The sequence below is a fragment of the Artemia franciscana genome, chromosome 11, assembly GCF_032884065.1.
Source record: "Artemia franciscana chromosome 11, ASM3288406v1, whole genome shotgun sequence".
Lineage (NCBI taxonomy): Eukaryota > Metazoa > Arthropoda > Branchiopoda > Anostraca > Artemiidae > Artemia > Artemia franciscana.
This window is the reverse complement of record NC_088873.1, coordinates 16177943-16200561: the sequence shown is the minus strand read 5'-3', so window position 1 is coordinate 16200561 and position 22619 is coordinate 16177943. Positions and strand designations below refer to the sequence as shown.

At 34.2% G+C, this 22619-nt stretch overlaps 1 protein-coding gene across 6 annotated transcripts in view; it reads right to left on the bottom strand.

Moving 5' to 3' along the window:
• LOC136032881 (DNA-binding protein RFX2-like) overlaps positions 1–22619 on the bottom strand; it is a 121486-nt gene that overhangs the window by 44499 nt on the left and 54368 nt on the right. For 3 of the 6 annotated variants that reach the window (XM_065713307.1, XM_065713308.1, XM_065713313.1), the window contains 6 exons: positions 18024–18143; positions 15533–15662; positions 12525–12590; positions 4711–4831; positions 3411–3522; positions 1429–1527 (listed from right to left, as the gene is read on the bottom strand). In XM_065713307.1, the coding sequence (XP_065569379.1) occupies positions 1429–1527; positions 3411–3522; positions 4711–4831; positions 12525–12590; positions 15533–15662; positions 18024–18143 (648 nt within the window). The remainder of the gene's footprint in view (positions 1–1428; positions 1528–3410; positions 3523–4710; positions 4832–12524; positions 12591–15532; positions 15663–18023; positions 18144–22619) is intronic. The other 3 variants (XM_065713311.1, XM_065713309.1, XM_065713312.1) reach the window with 3 other exon arrangements.

The following is a 22619-nucleotide window of genomic DNA, read 5'->3' as shown; positions in this document are numbered from 1 at the left end:
AAACTTTACATATCATTATTTACAGCAATTAATATTTTTCTGCTCAATATCTTTACTGATAGAACAACTAAGAGATGTGTAAGTTTTGTGTTCAAGTCCCACAGTCTTAAAAAACGTTTTGTTCTCTCTTTTTATCTCTTTCTCTCCGTTTATTAGCTTCTTCAAGTACGAAACGATGGCCAAGTCCTCATATTTATGTATAATAAGCCATTTGATTTTACTCTAAGCATAAATATAAAAACACTCTCTGACTACCAAATGCACTGAAATAAAGAAAATAAAAATTTTACTTCCAACTATCCAGAAATATTGAAATATTTCAAGACTTAAAATAAAAGCATGGGACGGTCATGACACACTTGCCAACTCTTCAAGGATCTTTACAACATTTCATCCTCTAATGTGAGCAAACCCACCACAGCACCATGATACTTAGGAAGCGATAACAATTTTCATGTCATAATCACCTTCCACTTTGATTTTTACTCTTCGAAAATTTTAATCATTCTGGGTATCAGTACTACAAAAATATTCTGTGGATGGCAGATTGCCAAAGATAGTCTTGGCGGCAAACCGTCTAGGGCCAAATAAAAACCAGGTCGTCCCCGGCTGGGGTGGAAGGATGTCGTAAGGAAATATTTAAGGGAAACGGGGATTTCCTGGGAGGATGTAAAGAGGGGGACTTTGAATAGATTGGAATGAAAAAGGAGTGTGCACAGCTGACCTGGCCTCAGGCGGCTTGGTGCTGCAGTGAGTGTTAGTGGCAGTAGTGGTAGCACTGTCAGCTCTTTCTAGTCTTTACGTAGTTCTGTAAGAAATTCAGGCCTTCAAAGTTGCATAATTTTACATTAGTTGAAGCAAGGTGGATACTTGGAATTCAGATACTCATATAGAACCATACACGGTTTTGTAAGAACCACAGGTTCACTTTGGTCCTCAAATCAGATAATACACCTACCTTTCTAATAAAAGTTTGACAGCAAGGGTAGCTGAGCTAGGGTTGTTGAAGAGGCAACAAGCCCACATTTATCCTCAAATCAAACATATTAATAGTATTTTTATTATTCTTATTCGAACAAGGTGCAGAGAGCCCACCTTTCTACAAAAATTTGAAGATGGAAGAGGGGGGGGGGGCTGGGTGTGCTCCAGAGACCACGGGCCTTTTTGGTCTACCAATCGCAAAGACTAAAAGCCCTTGTATGACAGTATTTAACATGTTAAATAGTTTAAACTGCCTTTATTTCCTCAAAAAGTTGGCGGTGTTGGGGCAAGGGGGATAAAGGGCTCTTTTTCATGCATTGTGATTAGAAAGAAAATTTCAGCAAAATTAGACCACGTGAGCGGGGTAATATATGTGCATTAGATGGCTCAACTCATTAAGATTAAGTTATGTAAAAAGCGTTTAAGAAGAAATAAGGCTTGACATACGTTTTCTGGCGAGTTTCTGGATCCAATAATCGTCAATCCTTCCGTATTTCCTTCTGGCATGATATAAGCATTGTTTTGTATGATCTGATTACTTGTGCCCTATAATCACAACAGAGTTTCAGGAACAAAAAACAGACCATTCATTAAAGCAAAGTCCGACCAGATGACAGTAAATTCTGTCAAGTAAAATGACTCTGTGATGTCATTATGCAAATTATGGCTGACATCTAATTGAAAGAAAAATTCTCTAAAGTCCTTCTAAAAACACCCCTTCTAATGTCTACGTGACTAAGAATACTAATAGAATATTTTTAACAGTGAATAAGCAATAAGCTTTTATTTCCTTTTTTAGCATATTTATGTCAACTGGAGAAACCGACTTTCTTACTTTGACTCGAATCAAAACCGAACCAAATAATCAACCGCATGACAATGTGTGCCCTGTAGTATACATGTCATGCAAGCTTCAACCCCAAGGTATAATTATTCAACCTTTTAACTATTCTGAAGAAAATGACAATCCCTAAATCTTATCTGATATCCAGGGGGGGTACAGGAAGGAGCCTCATTGTCCTCCAATACTTGCGGTTTTTAAAAAAAATTACTAAGGTTTTCAGTTTACAATCAAGTGGAGACACCTCCTAAGTTTCTACAACCACGCCTTTATATATATATATATATATATATATATATATATATATATATATATATATATATATATATATATATATATATATATATATATATATATATATATATATATATATATATAAGTGAGCAATAATTCTATATGTATTTATTTCTCTTTTGAAAACGGCTCAATACTTTTTCGGGTTAATTGGTATCTTGGGATGTTCTCGCATAAAGAAAAAACGATCTAGATAGGTCAGAAGTCTGAGAAAATTCGTTAAGAGCCTTAATTTTGGAAAAAAGATTCACGTCACTGACGTGATTTCAGATAAATATGATCAGAAAATTAGTGAAAGTGAGAACCACAACAGCTAAAGAAAATAGTATGGAACAAACGACAGTCAGAACCACATTGAAATCTAAAATACATTTGGAACAGTGATCTGTGGTTGAAAACTGGGCCAGGTTCCGGCGGCGTAGCCGCCTTCTTTAAAAAAGAATTTGTATTCTTAAAAGGGTGGCTCTATCGAACATGTGGTGAAGTCATGACATCAAGAAAAGGCTATAATTGTCTGCAGTTAGAAGATAATCGACAATGAGAATCCATATATAGAAGCCTGCCGCGTGCCGGGGCCCGCGAGTTTTATTTTATAAACTCTAAGATAAAGTCTCGAACATATTGCATAGCATATGACCTGTTCAGAAGCCACGTCGATTTGCTTCAGTTCTTTTGCGAACTGACTCTTAGCTTGGTTTGTCCGAGACAAAATCTCGGAAAACTAGGGATTCTTACCCAATATAAAAAAAAATAGAATAACGTCCATAAACCAGTTAGACTGACTCCGTACTCAAATAAACTTGAATACGCTCTAGAATCCATACACAAAAGCGAAGGAAAAGAATTCAACAATCCTTTTCGTTTTTTTTTTTTTTTTTTTTTATTGTTTCGTGTTATGAAGTTGGGTGGCATGGAAAATGAGTCTCATTTTTTACAGCAAAATTCAACTCATTTTCTACTTGTAACAACAACTCCTTACGGTAATAGCAGGCTTATTTTTTTTTCTCGAGGGGAAAAGTATCTTCATAAGGCCATAAATTTCAAAAAGTCTCGCAGTACTTTTTGAAAACATATAATAATTTTTTCTTAACGCCAAAGTACAGAGAGAATATAATAGTGACAGTATTTGTTTTTACCTTTAACTTTGAACACACAAACGCACACACAAAAATGTCACAAGTTCAATATCAGACTATATTGGATGCCTAAGGTACGCGTCACAAACATGACAAGATGTTTGATTCTATTGGCTAGAACAATATACATAGTATTAATCATAAGAAAAAATACTCACAGGTGAATAAGTGCCATTATTTGCCGAAGCAGTAGTCGTTGTATAGTACTGTGTCGTTCCGCCAGGTGAATATAGGGTAGCACTCTCACTGACACTATACACTGGGTATGCCCTGTAAAAGAAAGAGAACAGTTGTCAGAATGGCTCTAAGAATGGGGTACATCGAGAATTTCGTAACCGTCAATTACTGCTTAGAGGGTTAAACTGACTCAAGGAAATAATTTAGTATTGCAACAATTTCCACTCCCATAGTAGTAGCTGCTATTTTAGCACATGAATAATACTATACAAAAAACAACTATACAAGCATTTTATTTGCATATTTGTACACAAGAGGGACGGAAATTCTCCCCTCTGAAATTGGCCCAGAATATTTCCCTGGGGACCATTTGAAGTTTTTGAGCCTGAAACTTAATTTTTAAATCCCCCTCCCTCAGGAAAATTATGATACTCCCCCGCCCTGGCTTGTTTATACTCTAATTGTAGTAAAATAACACAGTAACGCATTGCAACAAGAAATATACAAACTTAGTTTTACAAAGCGAGAAAACACAAATGGCTAACACATATGTGAGCGAAGCTATAAGGTAATTTAGATGTTTCTTAGCGATATGAATAATGGTATGTATGCGCACACAAAAATTATTTACTTTCCAATTACTACGTTTAATTAGTAAAAGGTAGTTAATCTGATATTAAACCAAGACAAAAAAAAAATATTAATTAATATTTTACGTCAGCACACTGAATAACGGAACTGAATATACGAATCAAGTCTACAGAGGAATATTTAGCCGATTAAAAAAAAAATACAAACTTTTATTTACAAAATATTTATATCGAACAAATTATTTTAAAATTAAGAATGTTTCTTTTTTTTTTAATCATAGAACAAGGCATGAACAAGAACATTCATTACCATAATTCTTTTTTATCTATTCATAATTAAGTAATGATAAATTTTTAGTTACAAGTTACACGAGTAAGGTTACATAAGAACCATAACATAAAAGCAATGTTAGGATAACTTTGATACGTGGCTTATCTAGGTTGCTTAAAAGCTAAAAATGTAGTTTCTAAAACAAGAAGAAAACACAGATGTTAGAAACAATGAAAGACAAATTAGTGGATTAAAGAATTGTAACAACTACTTCGAAACATACTACGCAAAAAGAAAATAAAAAGCAAAATTAAAAATAAAGTGGATACCAAAGACGAATGACCAAACTGAAAACAAAAAAAAAGAAAAGAGAACTTAAAATTTAAAAAGCGGATATCTCTGCAAGGGGCTATTTATTACATCTGGCCATTAGTAGTGGTATACACAGTTGGGTCAGTCGGGGTTGCATCTACGTATTGTACGTACGATGATTGAACTGCTTGACTGAGTGTTTCACCAACCAAAACGTCGGGGCCGTTCACTAGAAGTAAAATGGCAATGAATTACTTGAAATGAAGAGTCGAAATTACACGAAGTAATCTACCAAGTTCAATTACAAGTGTAAACGTCCTGTGGATTCTATATAAGCTTAGAAAACGAGGAAATAAAGCCTAAATAATTAGGAAAATTCATTAAACTTAGAAGACCACATGTCAGTTCATTTATGCTTTACGCAGATTTACTTCAAATAAGATTCATATACTCCCTCATGAGACTAGCAAGTCTTCTTTCGACCCTATTCCTTGAAAGAAAAGCTATAGTTTTTAAGTTATAGGCTTTAAAATTACACAAAACTATTAGAAAAAAAAAAACAATAAAACATATCAAGCGAATGTTTAGACATATTAAATGAAAATATTCACTCACGGACATTAGAGTAACTTAGAAGACTCCTGTTAGGCTAAGGCTTGCAGTAGAAAAATCGACCCGATTCCTAGACAATAAAAAAGCCAAAGAAAAGAATTAAAACTGGCCCTCTACAAAAATTCGTAGCTGAAAAGAGCACGGCAGACAGTTCCAGTAAAAAGCTTATCACTAAGGCTAGGAGTTGTCAAGATGAGCCCGTTGTATCAAATAATTCGAGATATATAAAGCAATTGACGGTGCTACTAATCCTGAAAAAAGGGCAATCCTTTCGAATTCATTATCACAGCTCTGGCTAAATTTTGATCTCCCGATCACAGAGAATTCTGAAATCCAAGCCTTTTGTGTTTAACTGACACACTTGGTGCATTATGTATAAGCCCTTTTGTCAAAGGATTAGTAAGAATATCACAAATTTTCTTTTTAATATTATTCCTTTTCATGACTAGGGGTAAATAAAAGCTACTATCAAATTTTCAAACAGTTCGTAGTAACGAATTGTAGTAAGGAGCGACCCGGCTCAAAAGTAACCAAAACTCTATAAAGGGGAATTTGGATACCAATAGTTACATCAAAAGAATCGCATTTTAATGCTGATTTTAAATATATAAGTTTCATCAAGTTTAGTCTTGCCCATCAAAAGTGACGAGCCTGAGAAAATCTGCCCTATTTTAGAAAATAGGGTGAAACACCCCCTAAAAGTCATAGAACCTTAATGAAAATCACACCATCAGATTCAGCGTATCAGAGAACCCTATTGTACAAGTTCCAAGATCCTATCTACAAAAATGTGGAATTTGTATTTTTTGCCAGAAGACAAATCACGGATGTGTGTTTATTTGTTTTGTTTTTTTTTTTTTGCTTTTTTTTCTTTTTCCCAGGGGTGATCGTATCGACCCAGTAGTCCTAGAATTTTGCGAGAGGGCTCATTCGAACGGAAATGAAAAGTTCTAGTGGCCTTTTTAAGTGACCAAAAAAATCGGAGGGCACCTAGGCCCCCTCCCACGCTCATTTTTCCCCAAGAAGTCGGATCAAAGTTCTGAGAGAGCCATTTTATTCAGCATAGTCGAAAAACCTTATAACTATGTCTTTGGGGACGAATTACTCCCCCTCAGTCCCCGTGGGAGGGGCTGCAAGTTGCAAATTTTGACAAGTATTTGCATATATTAATGGTTATTGGGAAATGTAGAGACGTTTTCAGGGGGATTTTTTGGTTGGGGGGAGAGAAGAGGAGGCTATGTGGGGGAAATTTTCCATGGAGGAATTTGTCATGGGGGAAGAAGATTTCCATAAAGGGGGCGCAGCATTTTCTAGCATTATTTTAAAAAAAACAATGAGAAATTAAATATGAAAAAGCTTTTTTTCAACTGGAAGTATGGAGTAGCATTAAAACTTAAAACGAACAGAAAATATTACGCATATAAGGGGTTAACCTCCTCCTAATATCTCACTCTTTACGCTAAATGATTTTTAGTAATTTCAACTATTTATTCTACGGCCTTTGTGATTCAGGGGACAAAATTTAAGCTTTAATGCAAAGAGTTATTGACGAGTGGGCAAACCTTCTCATATACGTAATAAAAACACACGAACATAGAAGTTTGTTACGTAAGCTAATTCGTAAGTTACGTATATCTTTTACTAATGAAAACGTTCGTAAAAACTAAAGTTCTAGTTGCCTTTTTAAGTACCCAAAAAATTGGAGAGCAGCTGGGCCTCCTTCCCCTCCATTTTTCGCAAAATTATTCGATCAAAATTATGGGAAACCCATTTAGCCAAATATATAAATATGCAAATTTCGCTTTAATTATTCATCTGCGGAGAGCCGAAATCAAAACACGGTTTAACTAAAAAACCTTCAGAAATTAAATAAAAAAAACAAGTTTTTTTTAACTGAAAGTAAGGAGCGACATTAAAACTTAAAACGAACAGAAATTATCCCGTATATGAAAGGGGCTGCTCCTTCTTCAACGCCCTGCTCTTTACGCTAAAGTTTTTACTGTTTTAAAAAGTAGAGTTGAGAGAAAGAGTCAACTTTAGTGCAAAGAGCAAGGCGTTGAAGAAGGAGCAGCCTCTTTCATATACGGGGTAATTGTCGCTCCTTACTTTCAGTTAAAAAAACTTATTTGTTTATTTAATCTCTTTCAGCGATAAATAGACAGATATTTAAGACATAAGAGGAGTGCACATAACGATCTAGAATATTATCTTCTTTACCATGTTCTTGAGAAAAATGAAATTAACGCTAAAAGAGCTGTTGTATTTCCTACTCAATCTTGATTTTGGTCGCATGATTCATAGGCTAAATTTATTTTTCCCTATGATCTAATGTTTTAGGGTAGATGGTTCATATGCTTTAAAATAAAAATATTTAATCCTTATAAAAAAATAACTCGCAATATTACTAAACTTTTAACTTTCATCTCTTTGGGAAATACTTTATTTTTAAGAAAAACGTCGTTAAAAAGTCTTCTTTTACCACTTTTCTTTTACCAAGCTAAAATAAAAATGGGATCATTTCTATTTCATATAATAATGAAGTTATGGGTGACTCATTAAGTACAATACATAATTTTTTAATCATAAATATTTTTTGAAAAGCTGACAAGAACCGTTTCTGGCATTTGATAAGCATTGTTTAGGTTAAGCCAAATTGTCTGGTAAGTAGCCCAAGTTAAGCCTTTACCGGTGCCCTAAGTGAGGAAAATGGATGAAGACTTGCTCAGCCTCAAGAAGGTTTGTAGTAATGAGACAGGATCCCTCCCCCTTCTGGATTTGGTCCAGAAGATCCTCTTAACAAATTGAAAATAGTGGCCTATAAATACTTTGATTCCCACCATAAAAACAAATTATTCTTCAGGTAAAAGACTAAAATGTTAATAAAAATTATATTCTTCCGGTCAGTCAGTATTAAGTCAAAAGATAGGAAGAACTGGAATCATCAGGTCCATTCAGTCTTCAGGACCATTTGCCCTGGACTCGTTAAAACTGCCTCCTTCCTTGTCTAGTACATCAGATAAATGAGAATAATAAGAATTGAAAAACAAGGGTTTTGAGCCTTCTCTTGACTGCACAGCCATCTAGGTACACAGTAATAATAAGAACTGATCGGCAAGGCAGTGCCAAGATTGAACAAGTTTGATTTAGTTGGGTAAATTTCATTACATATAGTGGGATTATTATTATTCTAGTTTTATAAAATCGCCTTTTGAATGATGGGACATCATCATAAGTTCCAAACTCGGCATTTAAAAACCAGAAACGACTCCCCCACTGTTTTGTTCCATTTAGGTAAAAGTTCCATAATCAAGTACACAATTTCCCACATTTCTGGTTCACCCAACCCGAAGAAACGGGTTACAATATGTAACAGCCAATACAACTACAACATAAATTCAAGAACACTATTAACATATAGCAACTACAAAAGCACATCAAGAACATCCATTGGAACACAGATGAAGAACTTTGATTTCGTCACAAACGCCACAGAGCATACTAGAACACGGGTATGTACATATCCCAAAATACCATGACAACTACAATTGTTCCAGAAATTTTAGCTCTCTATGAAATTAAATAAAAAAAACAAGTTTTTTCAACTGAAAGTAAGGAGTGACATCAAAACTTAAAACGCACAGAAATTACTTCGTATATGAAAGAGGCTGCTTCCTCATCAACGCCCCGCTCTTTACGCTAAAGTTTGACTCTTTCTCTCAATTCTTCTTTCTAAAACAGTAAAAAACTTTAGCGTAAAGAGCGGGGCGTTGATGAGGAAGCAGCCTCTTTCATATACGAAGTAATTTCTGTGCGTTTTAAGTTTTGATGTCACTCCTTACTTTCAGTTGAAAAAACTTGTTTTTTTTTATTTAATTTCTGAACGTTTTTGAATCAATGCATGTTTTGATTTTGGCTCTCCGCAGAGGAATAATCAAAACGAAATTTGTATATTTTTTTTTTTTTGGCTCAATGGCTTTCTCATAACTTTGATCGAATGATTTTGAGAAAAAAAGAGCGGGGGACGAAGCCTAGTTGCCCCCCGATTTTTTGGTTAATTAAAAAGGCAACTAGAACTTTTAATTATTTACGAATCTTTTTATTGGTAAAAGATTTACGTAACTTATAAATTAGCTTACGTAAAGAACTTTTGTATTCTCATGTTTTTATTACATATATGAGGGGATTCGCCCCATCGTCAGTACCTCGCTCTTTACACTAAAGCTTAAATTTTATCCCAATTCATTAAGAATGACCCCCTGAATCACAAAAGCCGTAGAATAAGTAGTTGAAATTACCGAAAATACTTTAGCGTAAAGAGCGAGGTATTAGAAGGAGGTGAGCCCCTCATATGGGTAATAATTTCTGTTTGTTTTAAGTTTTATTGCTGTTCCTTACTTCCAGCTGAAAAAGCGTTTTCACTTTTATTTTTTAATTGTTTTTTTTTAAATAATGCTAGTAAATCCTGCTCTCCCTTCATGGAAATTTTCTTCTCCCATTACAAATTCTCGAAGGGAAGTTCCCCCAGCATATCCCCCTCTTCTCAACCCCTCCCCCAAACCAAAAAAATCCTCCTGAAAACGCCTGTATACTTCCCAATAACCATTACTATATGTAAGCACAGGTCAAAGTTTGTAACTTGTTGCCCCTCCCACGGGGACTGTGGGGGAGTAAGTCGTCCCCAAAGACATAGTTATAAGGTTTTTCGACTAAGCTGAATAAAATGGCTATCTCAGAATTTTGATCCGTTGACTTTGGGAAAATAATTAGCGTTGGAGGGGGCCTAGGTGCCCTCCAATTTTTTTGGTCACTTAAAAAGGGCACTAGAACTTTTCATTTCCGTTAGAATGAGCCCTCTTGCAACATTCTAGGACAACTGGGTCGATACGATCACCCCTGGAAAAAAAAAAAAAAAAAAACAAATAAACACGCATCCGTGATCTGCCTTCTGGCAAAAAATGCAAAATTCCACATTTTTGTAGATAGGAGCTCGAAACTTCTACAGTAGGGTTCTCTGATACGCTGAATCTGATGGTGTGATTTTCGTTAAGATTCTATGACTTTTAGGGGGCGTTTCCCCCTATTTTCTAAAATAACGCAAATTTTCTCAGGCTCGTAACTTTTGATGGGTAAGACTAAACTTGATGAAACTTATATATTTAAAACCAGCATTAAAATGCGATTCTTTTGATGTAGCTATTGGTATCAAAATTCCATTTTTTAGAGTTTTGGTTACTATTGAGCCGGGTCGCTCCTTACTACAGTTCGTTACCACGAACTGTTTGATAAGCTCCTCTTCCCTCCCCACGATGAGCTACAATCTACATGCCTGAGAACAGCTGTAAAAAGCAGAAGGAAGAAAAGTAGTAACGAATATTGCAACAAATTTTCTCGTTTTAATATACCTAATTTGGCAGCCTATGCAAAAGAATGTCTGAAGGCCCCTGTCTTTTTAAAGGAGCAAAGCAATTTACGTTAAAACTGTGTAAATTACACTTATGAACACTGTTTGATTCTTCCTATAGTAGCTCCAATTATTGCAGAGTTGTAATAAAACGCTCGTACAAGTAATCTTGTTGTTATTAGAATATATATTGCTTCCCATTTTCATAACAAATTTCGATGACGAATACGCATCAATCGTAACTCCATCGTAAATTAGTATCAAACAAATTAAACCCTCAAAAAGAAGAATTGGTTCCTCAATTGCAAGAACATATTACACTTATAAGGAGATGCTCTAAAAGTTATTAAGGTCAAGAAAGAGATAAAGAAATCTACCATTAAATACTAGACAATAGTTTTAGAAAGACATGAAGTTTACCTTCATGCTTAAATGTAAAATTTCTCCATACTTGAACAAATTAGCAAACCCTAATGATAACAATTATTTACCCTACCAGACGATTTATTACTTTCAAATAGGACTGTCACTCCCCATGATTTTTCCCAAGAAATTGTGTCGTAACACCTTTATTTTAGATATTGAGATTTTTCAAACATTTTTACAGGGATATTAATAAATTAGAAGTAGGAGACCTGCTTTCAGAGTCAGCAATTCTTTTTTTCTATATTCTACACCGTTTCTTTTATACGTAACTCCATCATGCTTATGGGCATTAAAAGCAACGGAACATCAATCAAAAGTAATATCAAGCACTCACCAAACAAAATTCTGCCAGCCTGTTAAGTCAAGTTTTAAAGTTTTATAATTGAACTGTTATTTTTTTTGTTTTTTTTTAATGCCCAATTTCATTTGATAAACACATATGTAAACTAAAACATGACAAAAACCTTTTCACAGCCAGGTAGAAATAACTTAAGACTAAATGAAACAAAACATAAAACAAAAAACGCATGCAATAAAGACTATTTAACGCTAGCTGGACTACAATACAACGACATGGTAGAGCGAGAATCCATAAGGGCAATAAGGTTATTCAATTTCTTTCCGGCACTTCATTAAAACATGAGAAACATTCTATTCCATTTTCATTTTTAAATAACGACAGAACAACAAGAAGTAATGACTCCAACAACACAACGCTCTTTATGTAGGCTACTATGGAAAATATTGGCTCTTTTTTTTCAATTGGTATCTTAACACCATCTCGGATATGAAATCTTTTACTACATACTTATATGTTGACAGACCTTAACGTCAACTAAAGCCACGCCATCAGGCAGTTATAGAGTCTTCAGCTCCCCCAGAACAATTGACCTGACTTAATATAAATTTTTTGTGTACTTTTTTGTGAGTTGAAGAGATGCAGAGTGCATCCTAGGAAAGACATTTAGGCCTTCGATATCCCATTTGAACAAACGAACGCTTCCAACGTACGCAAGGATTGGCCACTTGAATTTCTTTAGCGATTCTTTTAAACCTTCTGACTACCGGCATAGATGAAGGGGGTGAAGATTTCTCAATCTAACAGACAAACCCAATATGAGCCATAACATAGAGCTTAAAGATAAAGAAACCTCTCCCGCTTCCTCCTAAAAGTCCTACCTTGGTCAATATTGTTTTTAAGTAGCTGAATCACATCATTTTACATTTTAAATCTTTTCAATTTTTATATACTTCAAAACAAAAAAAAAACTTAATGAGAATTTTGCATGGGTTAGTCTAGGTGGTTTCAGTTGTCTAAACACAACTAAAAATAATGCCAAATGTTCAATTAATGTGATTCTATCGGAAAGAACCCTTTTATTTAGACTTCTAGGCTAATTTTTTTTAATCTGTTTTGCCACTTATGGATTCTTGATTATGCAAACGGAAAACAGCTACACGCCTGACATCTATAGCCCCTTACCTAGTCCACAGGTAGATATTGGATTGAGGGGTGTCAGAGCTGTGTAGGATCGAGCAGCACTCACATCTACAAGGTTAAAAAGAAAGCTAAATTTTTTTTATTGTAGGAATAGCACTCTAAAGAAACACTCTTACGCTCATACTCATGCCAGTGACTGCCGAAACTTCAAATACAACAAAACATTTTTAAAAGAGGCCAAAATTAACTTAATATCGTTACGGCATTTTTTTTTCCCCAAAGAACATATATTAAAAAAAAATTGTCCAATGGAAGAGCTTGCTTCTATTTATGTTTTTTTAAGTCTAATTGGATGAGGATTCATTAAAAGAAAGCTAATCAAATAGTTATCGATTTAATACTCATCAGAACTTTCCAAAGGGCCGATGCCAAAAAGAAAGAGAGCAATAACAAAAATGAATTAAATGTTCTTTATTTAAAAAGCAGGAATACCACTCCTGGGAAAAATAACATTGTCTAAGACCGCTGAACCTTCAAATCCGACTTACTTTAACATTTTCACCAAAATTATATCGTTTTTCCCGTGATATTTTTCTCCCAAAAAGTTCAAACGCGTATCAGGGAAGTTTTTTCATTGAATGGGCTTTTTTGATTTTTATTCCTTTTTTTGTATTATACGGTGTAGATCCATTGAAAAAATATGACACGATGCTTTACATTTCTGTTGGCATCCTCAATTTTAAATGAATTAACAGTCATTTTTAAGACCTCAGCAAAAAAAAAAAGAAAGAAAAAAAAAAAAAACTGAAAAGCTACATATGAAAAAATATTTCTGAGCGCCAAAATAAATAAAAGTTTTAGAAAGGAAAATTTGGCCTTCAGTTATGTCACAATTGTAGGCTAGATCTGCATTGAGTCTAAACAAAATTATGTTCTGTTTTTTTTTTTTTTTTTTTTTTTTTTGTCATTCTTATCTTGGTTTGTTCACGCTTCTATTCTGGCCACAAACAAACACGGAATAGTATATAGCTCCGTACACAACAGAATAGACACCGTAAGTTCAGGCTGTGACAAAATTAGCCCTGATAACAAACAGATAAAACCGGACTATTATCCGGATAATAAAACCGGAAAACATAAACATCGCAAAAATTGAACCTGAACTTGAAACCTGATGTTCAATTATGTCATGTCATTTATATTTCAAGTGAAATTTCAATAGAGCTGAGCTATCTTTGCATTGAAAAAGAGGAAGGTTTATTGAAATGAGCATAGTTTGAAAGTAGCTTTTTTCAACTTTGGCTTTGACATGCAAATAACTTATTACAAAACATCCTAAAGAAAATAAATTCAAACTGAATTAGCTTCCAAAAATTTGCCATACCTCAGAATCGATCGGGAACCAACCTAATCAAGTTCACTTTTTACATTTTGGGGGGTTAAAAACGTCAAGGCGCTTGTTTGACTCTTAGCTTTATAAAATTACAAGTATAATATTAATGTAATCCTAAATATAAGCATCAATGTCCAAAACATAAAAAAAATATATTATGGAACACTAGATTTTTTTTTCCAGTTTGACTAGGCACATTCTAAAATGCAGTTAATAGCATTCTTCATGACCAAGCATGTACAAAGACATAGCACTAAAATGGACAAGGACAGACAAATATTTTCAACCGATTGACTCCCTACTGTAAATTAATTAAAAATGAATTCCCTTACTTTTGGCAATTGTCTTAAAAGACCCGTAAATAGTGGTTAAGCTAATATACAGTAAGAAATATATCTTCACTCGAACAAAAAAAAAAAAAAAAAAAAAAAAAAAAAAAAAAAAAAAAAAAAAAAACGAAACATTGCCGAAAGGAAATGGTAAAATAGCAACCCAAAATGTGCCAACCCATCAGCGAAATTGGATTTATTGAATGAATACATTGAAAAACATTGCGCTTCACCTATGTCGGAGAAAATTCACTGCAACCACTGCTGGCAATTCACCATAGCACCAACCCCCAGGAAGCAAAAATAGCTGCACAGAATCTTCTTCCACTTCAATATATTGAGAGCTTCAGTATTTACTACCTCTTATGTAGTTCCTGCTTCCTTTAAATCCTTGCTTTTGGGCAGTTCCAACGTAAATACCCAACGCCCTGTCCTTCGTTGACCCAAATGACTTGTCAAAAAGCCTGTTGTCATCGTTCATCCACAAAACATACCTAACTATATCCTTAGCCTTTTTTTTCATCAAAGCCCTAGAAAGTAGAATCAAACCCCCTTTTCTATACTGTTCATTGTTTGGTACACAGTCAGTCAGACGAGTACCTCAAACTGCCATCAAACAAGCTCTAAGGAAAGCCTCTAGCAAATTTTCCTCAGTTTTCTGAAGCGCATTGAAGTGAAGAGCTCTCCACACCTCGAACTTTCAAGACTTCTAAAAATTCAGTTATTTCATCACTATTTTTATCTAGACTAGTCAAATCACCTGCATGACCTAGAAGCAGGGGAGGGATCGTTACCTTTCCATTAAATATCATATTCTCGCACTCTATTTGTTGGAACATCAATATTTTAAACCTCTCAAAATATAGTAATGGTTCACTTTATTACTCAGTACCCCATAAAAAGTAATGTTCATGATTAAGTACCAAATCTCTTACCAACTTCGAGCAAGTTTCTTACAGCACTATCAGATATTAGGTAAGAAAAGTCGCTGGACAAGCGTAGAATTATAGCCAGAGAAAAGCAAGCAAGATATAGAGTAGGTTAGGGATCAGTAGAGAAAGTTTCACATTGTAAACTTTGATAAAAGGTCACTGAAAAGATATACGTATATTTTATACACCTTTCTCAGATTTTAACAAATTCCTTAACAAAAACTAGATAAAGTATCTTCAAAGATTTATTTTCAAGCTAATTCAATCTGAATTATATAGCATTTGTTCTTTTTATTATTTATTTATAGCTGAACTTTCCTTTATAAGAGAATAAATTATCTAAAAAGTAAAAAAAAAACTATTGTCTCGAAAGGTTTTTTTTTTGTTTTGTTTTACCTGACATAGTAATATACTGTGTGCCTCCAATTGCAACAGTATGAGTATTCTCGTCTTGTATTTTGCTTTCTTGATTTGGATTCAACGAGACAATAGTGTGACGACGGTTATTGGGCGGTGGTACGAGTACCTAGAAAAAAAAAAACAGTTTAAACATATCTGTTCACCAGAGGAGAGGCTAGAGATGCCCCTCTCCCCGCCTTAAAATAAGGACTCCATGTGATTTTTAGGGAAAAGCATTGAAATGCATAAAAACTTTCATATATGGCCTAAAAAGCACCTTTTTAAATACTAGCCCCCCCCCATATTTCCCAAAGCTTTGGGATATCTTAAATACTAAGATTATAAGTGAGGATGCAGCTATGCAGAAATTAGTAAGTGAAACTTCAAAATTATTACAATCAATAGGTACTGAATAAATCAGATGCTATTCCATCGATAGATGCACTGAGCAACAAGTGTCTGGCTGCTTCAGTTTATTCAGTTATATCAGTTTATTCAGTTTATGTAACATTAAGACATAACAAATTCATGACTAAACTAACACAAGAAGTGAAGCTTTTGCAGGGCCAAAAAAGAAGAAGAACTTCGTAGAAGAATAAAAAAAAGTAAAAAACGAAAGAAATATAGAGGAATAAATTGCAAAGGCATACAGTTGCCCAGATTCAAAAAGCTTCTTTTGTCGATCAACCTTATTTTTGCCAGACAAAAACCCGTAAATTCGACCGTAAATAAAAATCTATTCTACATGGCAGGGAGAAACAGTCAAGAGTTTAAATTTCTTTCGACTCCGAGAAAGCAAACAAAATGGTTGTCATCAATAAAATTTGTCGCCGTGTTTTACTTCTAATTAGACGAATTCTAGTATAGCCGGAAAGGAAAAATTTAAGGTTGGAGTTTTACCCCTGATTTTTTTCATATAAAAGATTAATTAGACAAACAGAAAAGTCCTATTGCTCAGAATATACAAGGGCCAAAGAAGAAAGGGCATCATTAAAGGGCGTCATGAGTGGCAGTTTAACTTGAATAGGTTCTGATTAAAACACTATCACCATACTTCAATGTATAAGATAAATTAAAAAGAGAAAAGCCTGCTAAAACTTAAAATGTACAATAATTACCTAAAATATACGGAGGGCCCTACCCCACCCCCTTCACCCTCTTTCGAAGAGATTCCAGATAATAAAATGTTCGTTGTTAAAACTACAAATAAAAGGATATGTAAAGTCGTCAGAAACTAACTATACAGAGTTAAGTAATGGTGAAATCGACACTTAATCCATAGGAAATGGCTTTCATACAAAATAAGGTAGATATAAAACATTCAGAAATACTTTCAGAAATAGCCATAAAGCTTCATCAAGCAAGTGCTCTAAAAAAACCCACTCAATATAAGTTCTAGGGAAATAGATTGGTCATTTCGTTTTTTTACCCCTTCCATCAGAATACACTCTGATGACATCCCCTCGAAACGCTTGGACATGTTGTTACCTATTTGTATACACAATATAACCTATATACTCACTACTACGTGTTTCGCAGCTAAACGTTAATTGTAGAGATGTATGACACAAGATACACATAAAGTAATGTACTTTGGGGGTAAAGCTCGATTTTGGGGGAGGATAAATTCCAAATTTAGGGACTAACAGTTAAACAGTATTTGTACGATTGTTGCTGAGGTATTCTAGTCCTTTTGCCATTTTAGCATTGGCTGAGTCAATCTCTAAGTAGCAATGAAATACGTACTTCTTTGTCACTTACACAAGGTTTTGGTTGAAAACTTTGTTTTCCATTTAAATTTGTTGAGAAAAATGCTCAGATAACTTCAATATACCCTTGTTCTGAAGTGAGAGAAGTTAGAAACCATTGATAAACCCTTGTTCTGAAAACTTCAATAAACCCTTGTTCTGAGGCGAGAGAAGTTACAAACCATTGATATTTGTTAACAATAATACATTTGGTGAATACTATCCATGAATGTAAGAATAATAATTTAGGGCCGATTGTGTTATTTATAGAAGCGTTTAAAAAAAATAACAGCCCCCGTTGGATTAACATGTGCAGACGGGAAACTATCTGGCATTATCTACGTGACAAGAATTAATCGCACGTTTCAGGAGTGTCTTAGGGAATTCAAAAGTAATCGTTGCCACAATTATTTTACAATATATATATATATATATATATATATATATATATATATATATATATATATATATATATATATATATATATATATATATATATAGAACTCCGCTCAAAATCTTTCTGAACCTTCATTTATTATTAAGCATTATCATCACCTGCCGTTTTTAAGCGAAGTCGGAAAGTAACAAAAAATCGATAGCCTTTCAACGCAACAAGGCATGTGTTAGTCAATGATATATTTTGGAGCCCTTGGACAACTTCGCTAGAAAAGGAAGACACAAGATGTTGCTTGAAACACTATTCAATAAAAAAATTTTAAAAAGAGTGCTGAAATGCAAACCAAGTTTTGTGCTTTGACTTCTTCTGATTGAGTAGCTGTTGAACAGACTGTCAGCTCAAGAGCATGGTCAGATGTATCTCCAGGATGTATCACTTCTACAATTGATGATCCAACTTGTTCCTAAAATATAACAGCGGTTTATACTTCAGTGTAACAGTCTGATACTTCGACAGCAAAATTAAATTCTTGTGTTTATATTTCTTAACGTTCATGGCGGCTATAGATCTTTTCTTTCTTTTTACTCGGTTTCAAAGTTATTTGTAAATCATATTTTTCCTCTAATACCATTTTTTTCTTCATTTTACTGTGTGCTGGTGACAGCTTAAAAATATCGACTTGAGCAGACCTAAACCTCTTGAGGTTTAGTGCCAGTTATCAATGGGCGTAGCTGCCATTTCTGAGCTACAGCTAAGTTTATTAGATGGACATCTTCAGTAAATGTCGATTGCGAAGTTAAACTAAATCAGAAGGCCCCGTATGCATCTAGGTTGTCAAAATGGCACGTGTGCAATATCTCAGGAAAATTCAGAGGGTATTAAGTTGAAACTTTCAGAGAATGTTCAGGGCGATGTTGAGTTTGACCAAAATACAACTATGTGCATCCCGGTTGTCAAAAGAGCGTACCAGCAATATTTCAAGAACTGCTAGTGACATTTAACTGAAACTTTCAGCGAATGTTAAAATAAATCAAAATGACATTTATTCCTCGAAATAAAATAACGAGAAATGTATTAGGAACAGACTTTAAGTTTTCATTTGAAAGCCCCCCCCCCCATCCGAAGTGAGGAATAAATGAATAAATAATACATTGAAACCTTACGGCTCTTATAAAAAGGCGACGATAGAGTGTCACCTCTTATATTCATTATTTATTGATATTCGGTATGGAAATTACCTTCAAACCAATCTTATGAAAAATCTAAATTTATTATAGCTTGTAAAATCAGTAGTCCCATTTAATAAATCTGGCAAAAACAGTTTTTAGAACAGTAGAACCAATTCCGAGAAATGAGAGGGGACAGAGTGTATTTCTAAGAATCTAGGTTGCAAAAATAGACAATTTTTGTTCTTTAAAAAACACAAATAAATGTATTTTTTCATAAAAATTCCGCGAGTTTCTTTTATTAGGAAAGGGGGCAAAAAATTGTGAAGAAGAGGGCAAATCATCCACCCAAATTGACACTCTGTTTTTAAATCTTTGATAAACAATGCATTGCCACTTTTATGGGGAAGCCAGTTTAATATTTTTAGCCAGTTTTGTGGCTATAAAGCTACGATTACAAATCAATAAATTTTGACATACTCCGAAGTATACTTAATTTAAAAAAAAAAGAAGAAAAACAACACAGCATGTTTGAAACATTTGAGCAGTACAGGCAAAATTAAACATGAATATTAATAGTTCCCTAGCGAGACGAGGATTTGAACCGTCGAACCTCTACTTAGAAAGCGGAACTTCATCCATTGCGCTCTCGCCAGGTGACAGTAGATTAGATTCTTCCAACAGTGCATTCACTTACTTTCGATCGAGGACCTTTAATGGCTGATGTAAAGCTACTTGTTAGTGTAGCGTATAGCATATTTGAGGATATATTTACATCTATGGACACTTAAAAGCTTGAAAAGCTAGTATTTCGATATAAAAGAGAAGTCAGATGGCAAAAATGAAAAATTCAGTTTGGATCTCCATTCAGCGTTCTTTTTTTTACATACAGCCTACCATAACAATTTTGTCTTACCACCGCTACGCCCCTTAATTCTAGGATATACACATAGGAAATTTAAAAATTTACTTCGTGCTTTTTTTTCTTAAACACTGACTGACAAAGCTATTCCTATGGCTGGTGGTGCCCGGGGTGGCTGACCCAGTTGTCCTTCCCCCTTTGAACAGCTTTGCTCGTTGATGAGAAATAAGTACCAAAAGTGACGAAAAACACCCATCGTCTTAAAAATTTGCTTTCTTTGCTTTTGTTTTTTTTTACTAATTGATACAACAAACCAATTAATGGTGACAAATTATTGCAGAAGCTTTAACATTCTCCTTGTTTTTTTTTTTACTCTATAAAATAATTAGCTATAGATAATTAATAATTAAGATAATTAGTAATTAGATAATTAGTTGGCGCTAGTTTAATGTTTATCCACCGTAGAGTGTAAAGGTGTTTTATTAAAGCAATCTAAAGTATTGGAGTGGAACCCTTGGAAATTAGTAGCCGACAAACTTCGAAGCTAACACCTCCAAATTTTTTTCAAAAGGATAATCCTTCAGGTATGGTTGAATTCATCCTCTAAGTATTGTTTAACTCTTGGTTACACACATGTTATTTTTTTAAATGGCTGTAAGCGTTGTTTTATAAAATTAGGCCGATTTAATTTTTTCATTTTGAAAGAAAATCCGTATCAATTAGAAATGACATGGCAAACAAATATAAATATTGCAAGTTTCCAATTTAATAAAACGTTCTCCCACGACCTTTTCTGCAGTCCTTACGACTAAGTCCATTAGAATATCCCATATAAATAGGGATAGGATGCAGCCTTATTCAACTCCTGATTCCACACCAAACGAACTACTAGCCTCACTTCCTTCTACTAATCTCTATTTTGTTAACCTCACAAACCTCATTAACGTGTGCAATATTATTCTTATATATGACACTAGTTACTTTGATCACTTATCTAGTACACTGTATAAGAATAGGATCTCTAACAAAGGTCTCCTATCAGCTGAATCAAAAACTGGCTCACCGTCTATAAAACTGGCAACTAAAAGGGTTGATGGTCCAGACACTTCTCAGTTCTAAATGTCAGATTCAAATTTTGACCAATTCTCACTATCCTCTTCCTAACCCCACGCTGTTCTTCTCCTAAAAATCTATCTACAGAATCTCTAAATCTAATAAATATTCTTATGCTAAGTAAATTACTTTCTACAAAAATAAAACAAATGCCACTGTAACTATTACTCACTCTTATTATCTCTCTTATAGAATAAATCTTCCTTTACTTTCAAATTTTCTATACCGTTGCTTTAACTGGGACAAGTTCGAACTGACTACTACCTTTCATTTTCTTAGCACGAAACTAGATGATTTTATAATTATTGTGTCTGGCTGCACCTTCCACGTCATAGGTCGTTTTATCCATAGCTCCCATTTCACATTTGCTTAATCCAGATTCTAATGTCTTATCTGCTTACCTATTTTCCTCCTGTTCTCCAAAAACTTATCATACCCAGAAACTTTTTAAACAAACCCAAATCTCTCTTCTATCAACCTTAAAGCGTTGTCAGTCATTTTTCTATCTGATTTTTTAATTTTGCTCCTTATTTTCTATTACTTCACAAGCTATTTTCAAAAATTATTCCATTTTCTACATTGCAAAATTCTCAACACTCCAGTTTCATATCCAACTGCTTTTAAAGACTTCCTCTCAAATTCGCATACCTGAATGTTGACAAAATTTTTCAACATCACAGCTAACTTAAAGGTAGTTGCCTTTCCTTAAGTTCAGCTGTAAGTTAATTGTAGACACTACTAGATGATTGTCTTTACCAATAACATCAATTACACCACTACATTCTCCCAGTCTCCGTTTTACAATAACATATAACATAATTAATAAGGTTAACCGTCCTACCACCATGCAACAGTTGTGAAAAACACCGCTTTAGTTTTAACTAGAATACTGTATCTACCAATTGCAACAGTCTATTATCATGACAATTTATCTTCCCTATATAAAATTACTTAAGCTAGGATACCATCTATACGTACTTGTACCAACTTGGGCATTGAAGTTTCCTAATATAAATACAATATTTCTACCTGAGTCTTATCTATCTGTTCCTATAAACTATCAGCGACACCAATCGGGGGGGGGGGTAATGCACTCTCTAAACTTTAAAAAACATGTTGTATTTCTAATTCATAGCTATTCCGTATTTTAGTTATTTGTCACATTGAACCAGCAAGACTCACTAACAGCCCATTTTATAGGTCACCATTGAGCTCCATTTTTTGCAGCTATTAAATACCCATCACAACTATCCCCTATTTTAGGTATGTCTGCTCTATGCCGTTCTGTTGTTTTTCTATCTTCAGTAAAGAAAACTAAAAAAAAAAAAAAAAAAAAAAAAAAAAACATCTTACAACCCACAATAGGTTTATGAATTCGCGCCACCTTTAACACTCTGAGAAATTTATGTGTCTACAGTCGGTCTCTCTACAGTCGATTCTACAGGCGCATATTTCGCTATGACATACCTAGCAAATCCGCGGATATTGAAACTTTCAAACGGCAGTTCGTGGTAACGAACTGTAATAAGGAACAACCCGGCTCAATAATAACCGAAACTCTAAAAAAAAAATTTTTAATACCAATAGTTACATCAGAAGAATCGCATTTTAATGCTGATTTTAAATATATAAGTTTCATCAAGTTTGATCTTATCCATCAAAAGTTACGAGCCTGAAAAAATCTGCCGTATTTTAGAGAATAGGGGGGGGGGACCCCCTAAAAGTCATATAATCTTAACGAAAATCACAGCATCAGATTCAGTGTATCAGAGAACCCTATTGTAGAAGTTTCAAGCTC